The sequence below is a fragment of the Drosophila montana genome, unplaced genomic scaffold (assembly GCF_035044405.1).
Source record: "Drosophila montana isolate Dmon_TW-CO22-7 unplaced genomic scaffold, ASM3504440v1 contig_855_1, whole genome shotgun sequence".
Taxonomy (NCBI): domain Eukaryota; kingdom Metazoa; phylum Arthropoda; class Insecta; order Diptera; family Drosophilidae; genus Drosophila; species Drosophila montana.
This window is the reverse complement of record NW_026999144.1, coordinates 165504-187698: the sequence shown is the minus strand read 5'-3', so window position 1 is coordinate 187698 and position 22195 is coordinate 165504. Positions and strand designations below refer to the sequence as shown.

The following is a 22195-nucleotide window of genomic DNA, read 5'->3' as shown; positions in this document are numbered from 1 at the left end:
GGCTTGGTTTGCAAATGCAAAATCAAACACAAAAACTCAAGAACATTTGCCATAGCAAGCGACAACAAATCTGTTCAAAAACAACAACAATGCGCATGAAAAGCGGGTTTGTTTTAGTCCTTTATTTTGATATAATGGATGTTTGTGTGCAGGGTTTCGGATCATAGAAAACAATGTGCAAGAAACCAGAACGAAGAATGCTGCTGAGTTTGTTGCAATATTCTGTGTCTCTCCGTCTGCTATTTTGCCATTTAAGGATGTTGCTGCAGAGCCGAGTCCTGGCGGCATTAGGTAGACTATTTTTTTGTTGCCAGAAGGCCGTATTCAAAAGAAAAGGTTACGCACACGTTGCGTCTACACCATATACAAATTGTGACGTCACAATTTATCATGGATTTTTTTCCTGTGTTGTTTAGTAAACATTCGTACATTTATTATGTAAATCACACGATTTTCACAAATATATGTGTGTTAAGGCAGACTTCCCAACAACTATTTGGTACGTCGGGACAAAGATACCTTCATTTATTGTTATAGTAAATAATGTTTTAAAGAAAATTGGAGATTAAGTTTGAAGACAAAACCGGTTTGAAGCCGATCGATGAAATTTGAACTTTTGCCCTTATAAAATTGTATCCCCTTTTTCCACCCAGCGGGGGTTTTTGCGGAACAGACCGACAAACAGACGAACATGGCTTTATTAACTTCGATGCTGATACTGAGATTAAATACATCAAAGATGTGGAGATAGCTTTTTCAATGAGGTACATATTTTCTGGAAAATGTAAACTACTTAGGTATTGCATCTGATTGACACATTTCCACTCAGTTGTTACATCATTTATACACTCTCAATAAGACATCAAAAACACTAGAGATTCGCCGTTCATAATTGTATTGTGAATTTTGAAAATGGTTAACATTTTTATACAATTTGTCGTTAAAAAGAGTCTGTTTGTATAAGCCATTAATTTCGCATTTAATGTATTAAGAGAAATCGCCAATTGTTGGTTCTTAACATCTAAGTTCAATATAAGAAGCGGTTAATGTTGTCTTTTTAGTTTCGCCTAGTTTTCAGTCTACGGTGGTGGATCTGAAAGCCTATTAAAAGTCCTTGTTGCTTTCCCAGGCATTGTGCACACCATGGTAGCTGTTCTGCTTCTGAGCAGGTGCGTTACGACCGAAAGGGCTCTTAGGATTAACCTGCAGGATGTAGTCTCCCTCGATGTCGTAGGCAGCGTCAATGCCCATGTATGCCCGCTTTCCAAATCCATCATTCTGCTTGTACTGTTTCAGCGAGTTTGCGGGGACAGCGGGGAAGCTACGCTCGTTGCCAGGGCGAACAGACTCGGCAAAGTAGCGGGTGGCACGCATGGCGGCCTCCACAACGTTTTCAGCACCGGGAACACCAGCTCCCAGTCCATTGGGGTAAAAATCAACATCACCGCTGCGAATAGGCGTGCCCATGCCGTAGACGGAAGTGTGGATGGCATCAACGAACTCGGCATCGCCACGGGCCAGACCGGTAAGTGTGTTGCGGTTCTTTGCAACAATGTTGCTGGGGTCCAGACCAGTGACACGGCGGAGCTTATGGCCAGTCAAGCGGGTGAACTCGTTGGCAGCAGCGCCAGCAACATGAGCGCCTACGTTTTGACCGATCATATGAATGGTCTCATGGGGCAATTGCAGTTGGCTGGTCAGCTCCACAATCCACTTGCCGATCTTAGCGCCGGTCTTCTCAATGTCCAACATAGCATAGCGCTTGTAGTTGGTCAGGGTAGAGCCCAAGTCAATAACCTGTCGAAAATATTAACGTTTGTTTAGTTCAGTAAATGTTAAAGGGGTTTCGCTGTTGTGCCAAAAAGCATGTTCTCACAATAATGTCGCCGGTGTTGGTGTTGGCGTTCTTGGCCTGCTCGCTGTAGTCCTCCTCGCTGGAAGTGCGCTGACGCTTGTTGTCCTCATTGGATTCACTGTTGTACTTTTGAGCTTGCTGCTGCTGTTGCTGCAGATTGTATCGTTGCATGTAAGCCTGGACGAGCTTGCGAGTTGCCTTTTTCACAGTCTCGCTTGTCTGAGGAAGTCCAGTAACAATGATGGTAACCTCATCCTGTCCGAAGTTCTGTTTCTGCTTTAAACGCTGAATCATTTCATTAATTGGAGCTACGATCTTGTCACCATTGGGCTTGGGCACATAGACCTGAATATTGTTTGGCACAAAATTGGGCTCGACGTCGTGATTGATTTGCGATAAATGATCTATCAAAGATCAAGAAAGGCATCAGCACCGCAAATAAGTTTATAGGTTAATGTTTAAATACATACACACTTGCTGTAGCAGCTCAGCGCCCTTCTCTAGGGACATGTTCTCCAATCGCTCCAGGGTTAGCTCATCGACAGAGGGAATGGCCTCCAACTCTTGTACAGATAGCCACTGCGATGGTTTCAGCGCCTGGTTAACGGTATTGTCGTGCATACGGGCGGTGGGGCTGGCCATGGCAGCTACAGCCAGGCAGGCCAGAAGGCTAAGCACTCTTATTGGATTCATGGTATTCTAGATCAGGCGCAACTAGGACTTCAACTACTGCAGAAACTACTATGAGCTCTCGATGTTGCTGTGAGTTGAACTGTCTTCTAGTGTTCCGAGCTCCAGATTTTATAGCATTTTAAGCCATTCATATTTTGCATTGTCAGGAAATTCGGAACTTGATTGATAACTGCAGCGTTGCAATTTTTTGGTATATTCATATAAATACGTACCAAACAGGCATGAGATTACCCACAAATTCGCATACATGAAACTACGTGTGCACCTATATGTATGTATATACATATGTACATACTTATACATATGTACATGCACGTATACGTATATGTAGTTTGATAGCCTTAGGCTATCAAGTCATTTGTTAAACATTGTTTAATGCCTGCAACAAATATTAAATGCTTGATAACAAAATGCCTAAATGGGCAAAATGTTAATGATTGCAGTACGAGCTATAAATACAAAATAATACTGGCTATTATTGGCGGGAGTACCCGGCGTTCCCCAGCTCAAGTTAATAATTTTGAGCATTTCGCTGGCAGATGTTTGTTTAGCACATTGCTAAAACATATCAACACAAAACTTTGTAAGTGTTTTGTTTAAGCTCGCTTAAACTCGCGACGTGCTTAAACAATTCAACAAATGTTTTATGTCGACCCGTGGCCGACACTTGACCTTGATATTTCTTATCATTATTCCTGTTGGTAGCCTAACAACAAATTATCGTCAAGTAAACGCAACAAACTTCAAGGCAAGAAACTCAAAAGCCGTGTGTATAAAAACTGTTATTTTTTGTCAAGTAAGCTAGAAATTTCTAAAATTGCGAAACTGGCGCCAAGTTACACAACATTAACGTTAACGTTTGTTTATAAGCACGCACAAAAGAATATATATGAGCATTATCTTTTATTTAAAAATAACATGATTTCTTTTTAAAAGCACAAAAAAGAAAACAAAAATAAAATATGAATTGCTTCAATAAATATATAATTAATATCAACAATGACAGTAATCAGCAACTAACATTACTGTTATACCCTTAGTACGGATGGTATTATAATTTGTTCATGAAATCTGTAACGCATAGAAGAAAACATCTACGATCTTATAATGTGTATATACACTTGATCAGTATCAACAGCCGGGTCAGAATGGTTGGGTCCGTCTGTCTGTTTTATCCATACTAGTCTCTCAGATTAAAAGCTACCGTCATGAATTTCTGCATAGGTACATCTTTCTTTAGCAAGCAGTACATATGTCGGAATTGGTCGGATCAGACCATTTTATCATGCAGCTGCCAAATGAGCACTCGGACGAAAATTAATTTCTTGTATGAAGAACTTTTTTTTTATTAAGATCTTATCAAATTCGGCTTACTGAATCATATAGCTACCATATAAACGATCAATCTAAAATTAAATTTTTGTTTGAAAAACATTTTTTATTTTTCAAGCACGTTTGACCAAATTCGGCATTAGTTAGTTGCACTATGCTTCTTACATTTGAGTAAAATCTTATCAACATCGGCTCAGTATATCATACAGGTTACCTAAGAATGCTCGGTCAGAAATTAAGTCATTGTCTGATGAACTTTCTTGTTTATCAAGATAACTTGATCAAATAAGGTCATTATTAGTTTTACTATGACTTTTACATATTAGGCAAATCCTATCAACAATGTATCAACAATTATTCCACAAGAGTATTTAATGTTCGGCGTGCAAAAGGTAGACTGGCCATATTCAAACACTAAAACGTTCACTGAGGGTTCATGTGAGTTTTTGTGTTTGTACCAAATATTGAGTAAGTTCAATATATATATTTAATATATATTAAATATAGTCAATATATTATATATTAGTTGCGATCTTTCGACTCGTTCTTATTTGTTGTTTGTTTGTTGTTAAATGGTACTCAGTAAAGGCAGTTATTAAATCGTAAGTTCATTGTCTCATAGTTACAAAAGAAGCACTGTGCAGCACTGCATTTACGAGGTGCAACTTTTGAAACAAACAGCACATCAAAGTTGCCAAATTGGCGGTGTCGATTGCTGACTTTAGATTGATAGGGGCAGCCAATTGACGATCACTGATAAAGCGAAAAATATGAATGTGGAAATTACCGCGTCACCAAATCGATGATTGCAGAATTTCCATTTTTCATATATTGTTGTCTAGAATTTCAGCTTCGATTCCGAAAAGTGCTGAGCAAGATGCAAGCACCATGCACCCGTCAGCTACCTAGTGCTTCCGCTGGGCGACACGTGTATGCTGACAGTCAATGAATGTGTTATCGTCAAAACAAATCTGGGGCTATAAAACCGATGTCTGGACAGCTCACTATATGCAGTACAGCTTGGTACGGCGTCTCGACAATAGAACTACAAAGCTTTGGTAAAAATGAATCCTCTGCGCTCTTTGTGTGTTATGGCCTGTCTTATGGCCGTGGCTTTGGCTACGAACAACCATAAGCACTCCAACTCGCTGAAAAACTACGAGGATCCCAGCAACTGGGTCAGTCCAAGCGAGATTGAGCAGCTGCCAATCCTCAAGGATGTCACTCTGCGTCGTCTCGAAAGCATGACCGTTGATGAGGGCGCCACTTTGCTGGACAAATTGTGTAAGTAACAGACTACAATGTAAGGATCGAGTGATTTTCATGACACTTTTCAGACCACTTGGCGCAATTTAATCGCATCTTCAAGCCTGATTACGTTCCAGAGCCCAGCAAAATCAAGGGCTACATTGTTGGCGAGCGCAGACAGAAGATCGAGTTTAACCTAAACAACTTTGTGCAGACAGTGAAGCGTCAGTCGAACTTTGGTAACGATGAGGTGACCATTTTCATCGAGGGCCTGCCCCAGAGCTGGAACCACGTGAACAAGGCCAACCGCAAGCTGGTCCAGGCTTTTGAGCAGCGTTACAACCTGCAGCCCTATCCCGGCCAGCAAGAGAGTTCTGAGCAAAAGACCAGTAGCGAGGAGCAGGGACAACAGCGCCGCAAGCAAAACCAAGAGCAGGACGACAACAAAAACGGCGATCTAGTGGTTATCACATTGGGCGATCTCATCGAAGATTTTGAGCAGTACGCTACCCTGAATGTTGAGCGCATCGGCGAGATTATTGGCGATCTTCTTGTGCAGCTTACCAACGAAGTGAATGTGCCCCAGGAGATCATACATCTGATTGGTCAGGGACCCGCTGCACACGTTGCCGGAGTTGCTGGTCGCCAGTACACACGCCAGACTGGACACAAGCTGCGCCGCATCACTGGCCTGGACCCCACCAAACTGTACGCAAGGCCGGAGAACAAGCTGAGCGGTCTGGCTCGCGGTGATGCCGACTTTGTTGATGCCATACACACCTCCGCTTATGGCATGGGTACCCAGGAGCGCCTTGCCGATGTTGACTTCTACCCCAACGGACCAGCAACTGGAGTTCCTGGCGCTGACAACGTGGTGGAGGCATCCCTACGCGCCACCCGATACTTTGCCGAGTCTGTTCGCCCAGGCAACGAGCGCAACTTCCCAGCCGTCGCCGCCAGTTCTTACAAGGAGTACAAACAAAACAACGGTTATGGCAAGCGCGCTTACATGGGCATCGCCACCAGCTACGACATCCGCGGCGACTACATGCTGCAGGTGAACTCGAAGAGCCCCTTCGGCCGCAACACCCCTGCCCAGACACAGAGTGGATATCACGCTGTCCATGAAGCCTGGAGGCAGCAGCAGCAAAAGAACTTCGCTTAAGCGGAATCTGCTTTCGAGCCCTCGAAGCTAACATCAAAAACTAGAAAACAACAAGACGCATTTCCTTTCATATTGATTGCCTATATTACGCATAGTTTTCAAATATAATTTTGCATATTTAAAAAACCTCAATTTTCCTTGTCTATTTTCTACTTACTTCCAATATTTCTACGTGTTTTCAGCCTTTTTAGTGGATAATCAAAACTCTCTCTTAACGCACTTAATTTTACATACTGTCACAAATATGGCTCAAGAAAAAATTGCAGTCGGGTGCAACTGGCTAATTATAGATTCATATTCATATACTGAAGAAATATAGACTTCATTATATATATATATCTTTATTGAGCAAATGCCTCTTCGTAAAACGTTTAATTAAATATTACATTCATCGTAATTTCTGTGTTACCAAGCCCTTCGTTTATAACAATTGAAAAAAAGAACAAATAAAAGTGGTTATTCGTGGTGCCGGAATAACCCTATATATGTAGCAGGCTTGCAGAATATTTCTTTACTTATTTACAAGGTATTTCCATATAAAGGATCGTGTGCCGACCAATTATTACTATAGAAGATATGGGAGATATAAGTAATTTGATTTTGATACGAATTAGTTCATTTATTAAAAACAAGAAAGAGCGGACTTCTTCGGCACGCCGAAGATTAATTACCCTTGTAGAATTGATTGTTGGTCTGATGTTGATTAGGTTTTGCTCATATGTAAGCAGCATAGTGAAACTTATCAATGCCCAGTTTGCTCAAGATATCTTTATAAACTAGAATATTTTTCAGCCTTGAACTTAATTTCCGTCTGAGCTTTCGTATAGAAGCTATATGTAGCTTATTTGTAAAAAGCATAGTGAAACTAATAAATGCCGAGTTTGGTCAACCGAGAACTTAACTTTCGCCCGATCGTTTCCATAATAGCTATATGATATAGTAGTCCGATTTTGATAAAATTAAGCTTATATGTAAGGAACATAGAGAAATTAATAAATGCCTTGCTTTATGAAGATATCTTGATAAACAAAATGTTTTTCACAGAACCTACCTTTGGACCGATCAATACCATGGCAGCTATATCACATAGTGGTCCGACATATTTACTGCCTGCAACAGAAAGACGGACCTCTGCAAAGATTCATGACGAACGGACAAAAAAGCAAACAGGCAAAATAAAAGTATCATAAACAAGGGGATATAAAGTGACGATATGTGGCTCATTCATTAAGAGCTTAATGACACTTATATTCGCTGGGTGGCGTTTGAAAAAGAAGCAAACTTTGCATGTACAAATTTGTTCCAATGGCAGGTTTTTTGATCCGCCCAGCTGATATACATATGTATAATAGTCTATTGTGCCTAGAAATATACAGACGAACAGACTGACAGATTCAAGACCTTTTCTAAAGGTATAATAAAACATAATACATGTTTAACGCCTAAATAACATTAAAATATCTATATAATTACTTGTTACACACATATATAAAACTATTCACAATAAAAAATTATGTGCAAACATGTGCAAGAAAAAATCAGTTAACTCTTTTTGGAAGTGCCGTTGGGCCGCAAAGGCGTGTATTCAGTCATTGACCCCTCCCAGGCGCTTCAATTATAACAGGCTCTCTCGCTGGTTGCCGCCCAGGTGCACATACCGCTGTCGCCATCGTATCCGAGACCCTTGGGGCAAGTGTACTCCCAACCTACAATGCCGCCGGTCTCATCGAATTTGGCACAGGAAATGAATTTACGACAGCTGAGCGGATGAGGAAAATTGCCTTGGTCCAGGCACTCGATGATGCCTTGCCCATGTACAATTACCTTCGGTAGCGTTTGTGACTTGGACTGGGACTGGCTCTGAACATGAAGACGGGCTTGTTCATTGCGGCGTCGCGACTGCTTTGTAACGCTCGCGCGGCTTTGATCATAGATCTCGTAGTCAACAGCACCTGATCGACGGTTGGAAGCAGATGTGGCCGTGGCCAGTTCCGGTTTGGTAGGCGGCCGGTTGTATACCTCAATGTACTTGTGCGGCCGTCGACGGCTCTGCTGACGGCGGGATGCTGGCGGCGATGATGCCGACGTTACTGCTGCTGCAGATGTACCAGGTATGGGTGTGGTGGACTGTGGCCGACGTGGGCGTGGTATCATCTGACGACCTGCATAGTAATTCAAAGAAAGAATGAGTTTCTAAAACTAAAAGTATATTAGCAAAAGCGACTCACGTGTGGTATTGGTTCCGTCAACGCTACTGTTGCTGTTGGGTAGCTCAAAGCTTAAGCCTGGACGTAAATGTTCCGAGATTTGATTGAAGCGACTTGTGTGTATGCTGGACCTAGCCACCTGATCATCATCATCCTCCATGCCAGGCAAATAAGTAGTCGTATCTATCGATAACGCTGTGGTCGAAATTCGTGGTGGGGTTGCAGTAGAGGTTAGCGTTAGGCGGCGCTTAAAAAGCGGGTTTTGTGTGCGCGGCGCATCCGTGGCTAAACAATAAACATAACGAAAGTGTAGTTTTTTACTAAGCTATAACATTGGGCATCGAACAAAATATTCGAAGGTTGCGTTTACATTAAATTCAAATTGTTGGGCTTCTTTCCTTAAGACGAGAAGAGAGAAGAATGCTGTATTCGGGACACGTGCACACGCACGCCGTTTGCTACGCAGTTTCTTTCCTTTTCACCGCTCTATGCGATATAGCTTCGGTGTTTATTAAATTTTCTGGTCATAAATATGGCATCTAAGTACTACCTTAACAAGTCTAAGTGAGGTAACACCATAGCCCAATACAATATTTGTAGTATTGCGATTTTATCCCATGTTTCCCACATTCAATATAACACTTTTTGTTTTCTTTAAATCATAAGATAGAACCTAATAAAATTTCAAATTGTCTTAAAGATACATATGTACATTTATGCACAACATATAACCACATGTGCGGCCAACTGTGTAACTTACCTGCGGAACATTATTGTATATATAATAATGAATAACTTATATTTTTGTTATCCGATCTTTATGAAATGTTAAGGTAGTAAATATGGCATTCAAATTTCTGTATGTGCCCAATTAAAAAAGTTTAAAGCTCCAAAAATGAGTTGATTTTTGTTTTGAGGGGTGTCCCAAAAAGTGAAATATTCCTAATCGGTGTACGAGACCCCATCAATTTGGCGAATCGCTTATATCATTCTTACTTGTTGTTTGTATATTCAATTTTGTAGAGGAGGCATCCAAAAAGGCAATTATTTTGAATCGGTGTATACTTTTAAATATCCTGGATTCCAAGTTTGACATCTCTAGCTCACATATTCAATCGTGAGTTGATATAAATTTGATATTTTCTTGATCACGTATCTAGATCTTAAAATCTCTGAGAACGCCGTATTCCTACATATGAACAGACGGATATGAGTAGATCGACTCGGCTGTTGATGCTGATGTACATAGTATTCCCCGGCTTTACCCGAGGCAAGTTTTTTTAAGTTTAACTCGGAGTCTTAAAATCCGCACATGTTAGCCTTGTGGTAAGAACCTTAAATTTATATAGTTGCGGTTGGAATTTCCGAAAACACTGAAACACATTATAAAACCGATTGGATGAAACTTAAAGCTTCTCCAACCATCTTTAAATCGCATTTTCCAAAGAGGAAAGTTAATTGCTGCGAAAAATGTGAAGCACGCCATGAAGAATTCTTAATAAAGATCATTGAAAATGCGGTTGAACCCGAATCTTTACCCACCAAATCTGTTGCCCCAATTTACACCAAGAAGGCATGGATTTTCCGAAAAGTGCGAAGCACTTCCCAAATAAATTAAAACAAAGATCTTTGAAAATGAGTTCGTTGCCGATCGGATAATAAACATAAAAGTTTTGAACAACCATTTCGTTTCACATTTTCGAGTGGAATTTCCTGAGAACCCCGTCTATTCGTGTAAAAGTACAAGCTTAACTACCTGGTTCATACGGTTTGGGTCGTGCGTTGATCACCCATAAGTCAGTCATTCGACAAGGACAAACAATTTTATATATAGAAATATAGTCGGGGAATCTTTTCTCTGCCCTTTTTTATATGTTCGAATAAACACATTAAACCTTTTTCATATCATTTTATATCTTTCACAATTTCAAGGTAAGAGTCACCAAACATCTACAAATCTGAAAAAAAAAACAAAATCTTAAGTCACAGCATCAAAGTGATTGCTGTGGACTCCTGAGTCAACATACGAATATTAAAGAATAGTCTCTACAACAAACTTGAATCGTTAATAAACTGTTAACAGAGTATTGTTTAGTCGATTGCATTAGAGTGCAATTTTTTTAATTGCTCTAAATTGTCAATGTGCTTCATTATAAAAACATCTTATTTCAAAATCATAAGTTTTACTAATCGTCTATTTAATTGTAACCGAAAATATTTGTCATCTTTGAAAGAACACCCGTCGTGAAACCCCATAAACCTTCGTTATACATTAACAGCAGCTAACGATATGGTCTTGCAGTTTTCCCAAATTAAGTTTAGGTCATTTTCTCTGCCATTTCTTACCGTTTTCATCGCCACTTGTCGAGGATGCCGTTGTCGTCAATCGACGCGTCTGAAACTGACGACGCAATGCATAGCTGGCTGCCTGGAATTTATGTTGTTTTTGCGCGTTGTCAATGCTGCTGCTGTTACTGTTGCTGCTAGCTGCAAGCGGCAATGTGGCTGACGAACTTTTTAGTTTGCTTAGGTTGCTGTTGCTGCTTTTAGTGGTTGCTGCTGCTGTCGTAGTGACTGGCTTACTACGCAGACGATTATATTTAGAGGTCGTCGTCAGTTCTACAGTTTGCGTGGTTGATTCAGACGCTGCCGTCGGCGTGTTGATTATTCGCCGGCGCACGCTTAGCACGGGACGTCGCGAGACACTGGTGACAGCGGCAGCAGCAGCAGTGGCAGTTGATGTCGAAGGCACAGTTTGTGTTCGCAGCTACCAGTTGAAAGACGATCATCCAAGTTGTTGTCGGAGACGGCGGTTTGTAAAGTTTGGTTTGGTGGGCACATGAAATGAAGCAAGCAATTGGCATTTAACATTTTATAATTAAATAAAATTTTTTTTTATTATTGATAGATCAGTTCTCTTTTTTAACTTGCGTGTCTGTGCTTGTCGTGTGTGTTGTGCGTTATTTTATTTGCTTCTGTGATCTCAATATCATGATATCCGCGATGTGCAGTCACAGTCAACAGCAATCTAAAAGCAAGCTACATGCTCAACAGTTAAAGAAATATGTGTACATGCATTTGCACATAAGTATTTTACATTATTAATAAATAATTAGCATTGGTATTAATACTAGCAATGAAGTATTATTATATGTATATACTAATATTTCTGTTTATAATGTGCAATAAAGTGTTAGGTCTTGCGTGTGTGTTCTTTCTTACTAAGACGGGGAATTGGAATATTTTTAAATATTTGTATTAGGAGATGCCAAAAATTTACTTATAACTTACAACAAATTACTTATATATTTCTACTCTAAATCCTTCTGCATTTAGCCTACCCATTTTTTGTTTTAGAAACTTCAGTGAACGGTCAAGAACTAGCAACTCATGAGTGATGGTTAAGTGTCATAATGAACAAATGTACATTTACTCATGAACTCAATAATCTAGACAGACGTAAAAATGCAGTCAGGCATTTTAATTGAAGGACGTTAGAATGCCAGAGACTATATTATATATGTATATATAAGATCACTGTGCACAAGATGAATCAGTATGCCATCAATTTGATACCAGTTTGGTTAGCTGGCTGTTGGGTATTGTTCAGCGACCACTGTGCATACATTATGCATACATGTAGCCATGAAACTATACCTATGCATAAAAAAAGTTATACAAAAACTTATGGAATAAAAGCTGTGATGTAAGACTTGCCAGTATATGGAGCTTTTTTAATGTCAATGTCGCCTGTATGCGTATGCGGTGGCACGCCCTAGAGCCGCTTGCGCAACGAATGAAACTCGATATGCCGAGATGAAGATGAGCCCGTATCAGCTGGCCGGACCGGCTCATTTGGCAACGGCGACTGCATGCCATTGTGATTACATAAGACTCTTAGCTCTGTTGCCGTTAAAAGATGTGCTCTTTGCTTTTTATGATAGCCTGTTAGCTGGTGCTTTTGTTGGCAGTTGCTGAAATGTTTGCTACCAAACTGGTTATATTTACTTAAATACCGTGCAGACGATCGGAGCTAGATCAAGACACAGCCAGAAGTGTATACGGTGAATGCTTGTCAGGGCGTCGTCATTGTAAGACGAGAAAGTTGCTCCCAATACAAAAAGTTGTTTGGCTGAACACCCAAAGCAGTGCCAACTTCGATGCATGTGTTAGGTGAAAGATACAAAAATTCCAAGCCGCCTTAAAGTGGCTATTAATATGGGGATTCATACATGCTGATGGAAATTTGAATAAATACAAGTGACTACAAGAATCCAAATTACTTAGTGGGTATGGCAACAGGAAGGCCGAATACATATTTTATGTTTTAAGCAAACTAGGTAGAATAATTGTTTAGTTATATACCAAGATATAAGTTGCGTTCTCGCAAACCGAACTGCACTTGAAAAGTTCCTTAGGTTAGAGAATCCAGCCTCGTCATGTTTGTGTAGGTAAATTAAAATGTTTGCAAAAATAAATAAAACGAAAGCCAAAAGCCACTGAAAAAACAGCCACATAAACAATATTCATTTTTTATTATAATAATAGATTATTATAATACATCTTTTTTGACTCCGTAATAAGATCTTCATTAGCTCTTTGGGCTCTAACCAATGAAATCAACTATGGATTTCCAAATAAAAATCTGTCAGGGAGCGCATTTTTTAAATGTTTGTATACAAGCTTTATTGGCCTGTTTGCCTTGGACTTTTATTATACCCTGAACTTGTTGTGTAAAAAGGGTATAATAGTTTTGTGCAAATGAATGTGGACTGCAGAAGGAAGCAACGCCGACCCCATAGAGCACATATATGCTTGGTCAGCAAGAATAGTAAGGTTGATCTAGCCATGTCCGTCTGCCCGTACGTATGAAAAAGTTAATCTCAGAACCCATAAGGGCTAGAGACCTGAAATTCTGAACGTAGATTCTCCTAGTGACCGCGCGATTTTGTTTCCGATAATTGATAGCTTGCCCCGTGTTCAAGTATAAGAATCGATTATCAATATCAATATATATTTTTGCACATTTCTAAGGTTTTAAGAGTCACCGAATTTGGCACGTAGCCTCTCGTATTGCATACACAGACTTAGTATATTTCATTTTTTGGATACAACCCCTTATCCCGCACTACATCCACACTACAATTTTAGGGCTTTTTACGAAAATACGAATATCCTATATAAAGATAATTCCTACTAAGGAGCATTTTATCAAGAATGGTAACAAAACACAGAAATTATTAAAGAAAACATTATTAAGCCAAGAGGCAGCTCACGAATGCACACATACCTTTGTATGCAATTGGGATTGTAATGTATGCTGTGCTATGTGTAGTGCTGCCTTAAGTTCCGCTCTTCCGGAATAGTAGAATTCATGCCATGACTGTAAGGTATGAGACGATAGCAAGTAGTTCGCTCGATTGAAAGTGGCTTAAAGTTCGTTCGACACAGGGCATACATATATATGTATATATACATATATATATCTCTATATATAAAACTGTTTGTCCTGACTGACTGACTAATTGACAGACTGATTGGTGATCAACGCACAGCCCAAACCGTAAGAGCTAGGGAGCTGAAATGTCCACTGTTTATATATATGGAAACCAGTAGGAGTACACAAGATGAGTTTTCGAAAATGTAAGCAATAAAAGCAGATTAGTTTTTGAAAAGAATCGAATCATTTATGGGCTGGGCCCTTGGTTTGTAAACTTTTCTCGTGTGAGTTTAAGCGAGTTCGAAATATGGCATCTTTATGAGTGTAAATACCAATTTTCAATACTATATCTACAAAAGTTCTGTGAGGAACGGGAGGAGGTATTCAGTGAAATATTCTAGATCTGTGTAAAATATACCAAATATATACCTTTATACCAAAGTTGGTGCCTCTTTTATCAACTCCGATTTCTTTTCATAAGCCAGGATTGGGCTTTTGGTCGATTTTATGGAACACGGGGGAAAGTATTGATGAATTGAATGAAACTCTTACTGCGCGTGCCTGTTCTGGGTCCGACGCGTTCGTACAAGTGACGGACGGACTGATACACAACCGGACATAGCTAATTCAACTCGGCTATTGAAACTGACCAAGAATTTATATACTTTATTGGATCGGAGGTGCTTCGTTCTGCCTGTTACATACATTTGTGCATAACTATTAAAACCATTTTTTATCAATTACAATTAGCTGAGGGTATTGAAATAAATGGTTCGTTACGGCCTCAAACTGATTATTTTTGAGACAATTGGTTTGATTAGTTATTCAGTTTGCAGCCTTCATGTGAGTATATATGTTTTTATTAAACTCAAGAGTCATTAATTTTGTATTAATGAACTCGCGGATTCGTTCTGATATTATTTTTTTTGTATGTCGACTCTTTGTTCCTAATTTATAATATTCATGTTTCAGTCTATTTTTAATATATTAATAAATAGTCCTAAAAATAAAATCTTGTGATTCTTTGAAGGAATATCAATAAAAATGTAACTAAAAGCTTTCTAAAAATATAAAAATGTGCTGTGTAATAAGTATGATTTGTTTATGTATCTATATTGTTGTGAGTCTTCTGTATGTACAAATAATTTTTGGATACTGACGCTGAACATCAATATATGTACGCATATGGTCTATTGTATTTGCATATAGCTATGATATGCGTATATGTTATTTTCTGGGGTTTTTATATACAAAATAAGTATGTTTGTTTTTGGGTTTATTAAGGTTTATTGTGCATAAATATTTAACGACTAAAACTAAATGCAATAAACTCAAAGTAATTCAAAATAAAAAAAGATATTTAAAAATTTTTAAGCGAAATTGATTTAAAAATGAAGGGACTTAAATAAAATAGAGTTTATTTTACAGTTTTCCGCTTAGGGTCGTTAGAGATTGCATTGAACCAATTGGAAAGGCATTGGATTTCATACTGCATGTGATTGTGTGGGATTGTATATGTGTGTATGTTGTGTGTGTGTGTTAGAATATATGTTGGTGTGTGTATGTATATTATTGTTATTATAAATGGCAGCTTGAAGAATACAAAGTTTAAGTGTTCAAAAGCAGCAGGTTTTTACCACGAAACGGTCATAGGCTACCATTTGGTAAAATTTTATGAGAAACTATTTTTTTATTATTAAAAATGGTTCCAATTCTGAAGGACAAAATTACGCCGATTATTTACAGGGCGGCAAGAGGTTTAACTTAATGCGTTTGTCTCTGTACAAAATAAGACTAGAAGTAACTAACTACGTTTGGTGGTGCAGCAATTAAGGAGCCACCGTGGTTGTTGTCGCTGTAGTGGTTGTTGTTTTTGTTTTGCGATGACGTTGCAGTGGTCGTCGGCCACGCCCACGACGCGCCTGCTTTCGACGCACCACATGCGTTTCGGTGCTGTAGCTGACTTTCTCGCTAATGTTGCTAATGTTAGTATGTGTGGTTGTTGTTTGTGTTTGGCTATTGTTGTTGTTGTTGTTACTACTGCCACTAATAGCGCCGTTTGTTAGTGTGAACGTTGTCTGTGCATATCTGTTATGTTTATCAGATAGGTCCGAAAGCTGATTACTGGGCGCCTGCAACACTGATGCATGGCGCACAGAAAACGCCGAATTCGAGTCGGGGGCGAGGCTGGGTGCGTTGATAGAGCTGGGTGGCAACGGGGTGCTGCTGTCTTCGATGCCGTTTCCGGCATTGGCATCTGACTCGCCCTCCGACGCTTGCACCTTGCTTAGTATGACCTTGTCGAGATTGGCTATCGAGATGATTAGGGGTGAGGATTCATTGGATTCGGGACGAAGTAGGGGTACAATGGGTCTTACGTATGTGGCTGGCAGGGCAGACGCAGCTGTTGGTGGTACAGTTGTATTAATTGTATCCAGGTCTGAGTCCATGAGGGGCGTGGTGTCGGCATTCCTATCGACGGCGTTATTGCTATCGACGCTCAGCTGTTTGGCCTTACGCGCCGAGTCAAACAGCCCTTCAAGCGAAATCGTGGATGTTTCGAATGCCCCACGGATGACCTCCGGTAGCAGCGATTTGCCGCTGCGATCCAACTCGAAGTCGCCTTCAGTCTGTGGCAGACTATTGCGCACTGGAGCTGAGCTCTTGGGAACGCTAGGCTCAGTAGGCGTGTAATCCGCTACGGTACTGTGGCCATCGTTGATTTGGATATCACTCCCATCCACCAAGTGCACATACTTCACTACACTGATCTCACCTAGCTGTTCCACATGAGGAAGTGACTCGACGCGCAAGGCGCCAAAATCTTGATTGGCCTTGGATTTGCGTTGGGCGGCCTTGGCTTGCTTCGAGTTAATTTCTACAATGCGATTGATTTCGATAAGCTTATGCTTGGGCTCCACAGCGGTAGTCTTACTGCCCAGCGGTCGCCCTGTAGGCTCCAGATCCTCTTCATTTTCACCTTCAACCAGGGTAAATACGTGCAGTAGCGTCGTTGTTGGCGGTGGTGGTAGCGTTGTCAAAGACAATGTTGCCTGTGCTTTGTCCTGTGGGGGTGAAGAGATGTTTGTGGCTTCATTAGCATATTCATGGAACACAATTTGTGGCTGTGCAGTTTCGGTTTCAGTGTTTGTGGTGTCTGTTGACTGTGTTGATGTAGGATTTGTTGTTGGTGTGGTTGGTGTGGTAGTCAAGTAGCCCTGCCTCTGTAGCAGATGATCGTAGGCATCCTCACTTTCAACCACTTCGGTTTCTAGTTCTGCGTCAGTCTTAGCGGCTACCTTCGGCTTAAGGGTCGTATGCTTCTTGCTGTGTATGTCAAAGATCTTTTTATTGCGTGCATTAAGCGCATCAATATTAAGATCTTCAATCAGTGGATTCTCGCTAGTGATCTCCGGTGTCTCTGTTGAAGGACCCGTGTATTTGCGCTCGTAACTGCGATTGTTGCTGGGAATGAACGGAGCTGGTTTCAGAGGTGTTAATGGAGTCGTGCGCTCATAATTGTTAGCCACAGGGCGTAGAGTCAAATTGGGAGTAGCCACGCCAGGAGGACGATTTACCACACGTGGGCGATTGCTTCCACCAAAGCGATTGACAGGCGCAGAGGAGGAACTGCCTATAGTACTGAAATTGGTCTGGCGATTGCGTGGATTGAAAGGTACATTACCACTGCTGGCATTAGCGCCACTGGCGGTGGGTGCAAAGTTTGGTCGATTACCGGGCGGCACACGATTGTCCTTGGGCCGATAGGTGGGCGGCGTATGGAATTGTGGCTTGCTGGTACTATCCCCTATCTGCTGCTCCTGGCTGGAAACAGGTTCTTGACCTTGTTGTTTTCTTTGCTGTTCTTCTTCCTCGTCATCATCCTCATTATCTTCGTCCTCGTCTTCGTCGTCATCATCATATTCTTCTTCGCTTTTATCATTCTCCTGATCTTGCTGATGTTGTTTGTTTTTGGGAATAAAAGGTCTTCTCACCGCTACCTGACTGCCCAGCGGGGTAGTATTTATCAGCGGCTGTGGGTGCTCTTGCTGTTGCTCGTAATCCACATCGTCTCCGTCGCCTTCAACCTCCTTCTGCTCCTGCTTGAACCGATCGGCACCTGGCAGTCGTGCACCCCTAGGATCGCTACGCACAAAGCCCTCGCCTTTGTTTCGTACGTTGGAGTTAAAGGGATCATAGCGTCCGTTTTTGCGACGCACAAACTTAGCTGTGGGTCGTGTGCTGCTAAAAACTAGAGCCGCTTTAGTGGGTGTGGTGGCAGCTGGTGGGGCATAAGGGCGCTTGGCTACTAGCTTGCGTCTAAAAACCGGACGCTGCGATGACGCAGGTGTTGAGCTTGAAACATTAAGCTCCACATCATCAATGTTGACTGGAGTGGTGGTGTTCAAAGGCGTTCTTTCGACTAGCAATTGCTTAAGTCTATCATTGATGACACCCTGCTCCCCACTACCACGTGCTTGCTCTGCCTTTACTTTATCGCGCAGTTGCTGCAATGTAGAGTTACCGTCACTTTCATTCTCCTCATCGATGTTTTTTTGGTCTTTTCCCCGCAGTCTATTGCTTATGACACCATCAGTAGGCTCGCCACGGGACTGTTGATTTTTGAGTCGATTTCGAAGCCTCTGTAAGTCAATAGGTCGCCGCTCCGGCTGAACCGACTGTTTCGGGGAATCTTTATTATCTTCGTCCGCATCCTTCACTAGTTCAACATGTTGTGCAGATCCGAATCGTGAGTGGCTGGGTAGAAATGGCTTACGCGTGGTTGTAGTTGTTTCAACAGCAACTGTCTGCTGATCTTCACTGCTTGCTTCTTTTGTGGCTAGCTTATTAGAATCGTTGGTTGTGTCAACTGGCCCAAGTTTCCGCACAATCTTTCGGAATTTTTTCGCAGGCGTGTTGTTGATTGGGTTAGTGGTATTGTTTGCTATTGTGATTGTGTGATTGGTGTTCTCAGAGTAAGTGGAACTGGCGCTATTAGTGGTGCTGGCTGTACTATTGCTACTATCAATGGGCTGAAGTGGTCGCCGATATTTAAGTACGCGTATGCGTTTTAGTTTTGGTTTGCCGGTTGTTGTCGTTGCTGTTGTGATTGTTGTGGGAACGGTTGTAGTCTCAGTTGCATCTTCATCTTCTTCGCTCTCTTCTGTTTTTTCAGTTGATACGTCATCGATAATAGATATTTTAGTTACCTGTACGCGACTGCGTGAGCCGAAAGATAAACGCCGTGTGGTTGATTTTGCCGATGTTGTTGATGCTGTTGGTCTGGCTGTCGTTGTAGTTGTGGGCCCTCTTGTGCGGCTCACTTGAAACCGATTCTGAAAACGTCGTTTAGAATTAACGTCATTACCTATGTCATTTAATTTACGCTCTGGTGCCCCACTCTCATTATCATTATTATTCTTATCCGTCTCCTCAATATCTGCATCTAGACTATCTTCATCTTTAGTTTTATCGTTATTTTTAACATTACCGACTGTGACTTGAAATTTATTGTTTGTGTAAGTGTTTTTGCTGTCGGTGCTGTTGTTGTTTTTGTTAGCATTAGAAAACTTAAAAGAATTATTTAAATAGTTAGCTACGGTGCTATTACCACGTGGTGTTCCAAAATTATGACTAGCTACTTTATGTGAGGTGCTTTGATATGTGTAGTTGCTAATATTAGGCTGTGTGATATTATTTTCAGATACGTGTACTATAGTGTCATTATCCTGAATGTCGTCAATATCTGCATCATCGTCTTCGTTGTCGTCGTTGTCTCCATCTTCGTCTTCGTCATCGTCATCGGTATTGTCGCTGGGTTCGCTTTGGATCAAAGTTAGTATTTTTGTCGGGTTTTTAGTCTTTGCAGTTTCTGTATTCGTGTTAGCAATTCGTTGTCTACTGGCAAGTAACTGGCTTAGAATTGAGCTGGAAGTTCTGCTGCTGGGATTATGATCAACGGCCTCTTCGAACTCAACGTCATCTTCTTCATGGTCTTCGACATTGTTGTCGTTATCGTCTTCCTCTTCTTCTAACTGCTGATTTTCATGTTGGGTGGCATCCTCACGATTATATAGATTTTTATTGACTGCTACTATACTGCGAAGTGTACTAGAGCTCAATCTTGTCCGAGGCGCTGAAGTCCGACGTGTCCCAAAATTGGGAGGACTCCGCCCAGTGTTTTGGCTGTCCTGTTGTCCTTTTTCGGAAGCAGGTATCTGGCTTAGCTGAGGTCTAATTAAGGCCCGATGACGGTTCGTTTGCAGAAATCCCCCACGTACTGTTATGCTATTCGAGTCAGGCGTTTTATCGTCAGTATTATCATCAATGCTTGCATCATTGTCGGTATCACTATCAGTATCGCTTATTAATTTTTCAGTTGTTGTTGGTTCTCTGCTGACTGAAAAGCGACTGCGTGTACGGCTCAGTGTCGCATATGGACGACGTGTGCTTACATCGACCGCTTTATCCGTTCCAGTCGTTGTTATTTCTTTTGCTGAGCCTTCTGTGGACGTTTTATTAAAACGGCGTTGTTTTAAAAGATCACGTGGTGGTGTAGGTCGGTTTCTGTTGTTTCTTTCCACTGAAGTTGTTATTTTAATATTTCCAAAACTACTTATTTCTTCAGAGTTAACTTTATCTTCTTGGATATCGTTAGTATTTTTTTGACTCGCGGCTGTGGTTGAATTATACCGTCGACGTACCAGACTCTGGCGTCGTAGTGATGATCTTCCACTAATAGTAGTTGTGGCTAAAGTTGTGGAGCTGATACCATTAACAGAGATATACTTTTCTGTATTTGAATTCTGTTCAGCACTGCTCTGGGTTTTTGGAGTGGGTTCCGTTGCATTGAAACGGCGGCGTATCAGAAGATTACGTCTTGATGTGGTGACTTCTATAGTTTCACCGATAACCTCGCCATCTCCGGAGCTACTGATTACATCAGAAATGTCTTCATCCTCAATGACCTCGCTGATTTGATTAACTGATGCGGTTGATATTGTTGTAGTGTTGCCACGGCGAATTAAAAACGGATAACGTGTATTTTCATTGCTTTCTGTTTCTGATGTTGGAGTTGTATATTCTGTACCACTTCTGGACTTTTCCCCATCGTCCTTGGCTTCGTTACTTCCTTCATACCTTGTGGATGAAGCAGATTTCGTCGCATTCAAGCGTTTGCGTATTATGAGTTTTCTCTGATATGTAGGTCGCTCAGAGGTTGTGTCTGTGATTGCACTCGTGGACACACCATGATCGGGAGCATTAATTTTGTTAGAGCTACTCTCTTCTGCATTAACATCGTTGTACATACCTGTATTTGTTGTTATATTGTGTACATCTGTATTTAAGCGGTTACGCTTCAAAATCTGACGTCGTGGTGTGGGACTCTCAACAGTTTTGACTGTTGTTGTTGATGTAAGGTCCTCAATATTGAGACTGCTGGTAACGCCAACATTGTCTTCAAATTGCTCGATTTCTTTACTCTCTTCATAATTTGCATTTCTCATCCCGCTGGTTGTTGTATTAAAGCGGTTGGGGAGCGTATGTTCCTTGCTGATGACGGCAGTACCGATTCCAGTTGTCGTAGGACTGGTAACGGTAGTCATGTCTACATTACTGACAACTTCATTTTCATCACCCAACTCAGCCAGAAGTTCGTTTTCGTCACTATGGTCATCACTTGAATATGTTACACTATCAATATCGGTTGCACTATTTGTTGAGTTTTCCTGTGACACTCTTTGATTGATACTAAGATTTTGACGAGGTGTCGCCCTAGTCGTCGATGTCGTTGCCGACAGCAGTTTATTAAAGCTACCATAAACTCGTCGCGTGTTGCTATCTTGACCTGCTATGGTTGGTGTCTTGATTCTTCTGCCCCCAAAAAGCTGAGAGAAACTAGGGGCACTCTTCGTGGTTACCTCTAACTCATTTACTTCCTTTGGTTCATCATCCGAATCTGGACTAGTTGTCTGCTTCGGACGCTTGGGATTTAATCGGCTATAAGTACGTAAGGCATGGGAATCATTTGTGACTCGCTGCGCATCCGCTAATATGGACACCTGTATAATGCGTTTAGTTTCGTTTCGACCTGCCGTTGCCAGCTTTGATTTGAAAGTTTTGCCTTGTCGATATGAATTTATATCCAAGGCGGCGTTCGTTTCCACGGAAAGCTCATTACTATCATCTTCACTATCTTTGTCCATGGGGTAAGTATCCGTGGTTATCTGCTGCTTTTTGCCAAGCTTACTTTC

The 22195-nt window shown here is 41.2% G+C and overlaps 3 protein-coding genes across 3 annotated transcripts in view; 1 reads left to right on the top strand and 2 right to left on the bottom strand.

Moving 5' to 3' along the window:
• Positions 1 to 954: 954 nt before the first annotated feature.
• On the bottom strand, positions 955 to 2639 carry Yp1 (Yolk protein 1). The gene is made up of 3 exons (XM_064699127.1): positions 2326 to 2639; positions 1877 to 2259; positions 955 to 1797 (listed from the first exon to the last, which is right to left on the bottom strand). The coding sequence occupies exons 1-3, from the start codon at positions 2546 to 2548 to the stop codon at positions 1105 to 1107; spliced, it is 1299 nt and encodes a 432-aa protein (XP_064555197.1). The 5' UTR covers positions 2549 to 2639; the 3' UTR covers positions 955 to 1104.
• Positions 2640 to 4881: 2242 nt separating this feature from the next.
• Positions 4882 to 6425, top strand: Yp2 (Yolk protein 2). The gene is made up of 2 exons (XM_064699123.1): positions 4882 to 5164; positions 5218 to 6425. The coding sequence occupies exons 1-2, from the start codon at positions 4945 to 4947 to the stop codon at positions 6291 to 6293; spliced, it is 1296 nt and encodes a 431-aa protein (XP_064555193.1). The 5' UTR covers positions 4882 to 4944; the 3' UTR covers positions 6294 to 6425.
• A 193-nt stretch (positions 6426 to 6618) lies between these two features.
• The window catches only part of Cht6 (Chitinase 6), a 45941-nt gene continuing 30364 nt past the window's right edge, over positions 6619 to 22195 (bottom strand). The window contains 4 exon segments of the mRNA XM_064699159.1: positions 6619 to 8785; positions 10847 to 11205; positions 15249 to 15250; positions 16319 to 22114. Of these exon segments, the coding sequence (XP_064555229.1) occupies positions 7905 to 8785; positions 10847 to 11205; positions 15249 to 15250; positions 16319 to 22114 (7038 nt within the window). The 3' untranslated portion in view covers positions 6619 to 7904.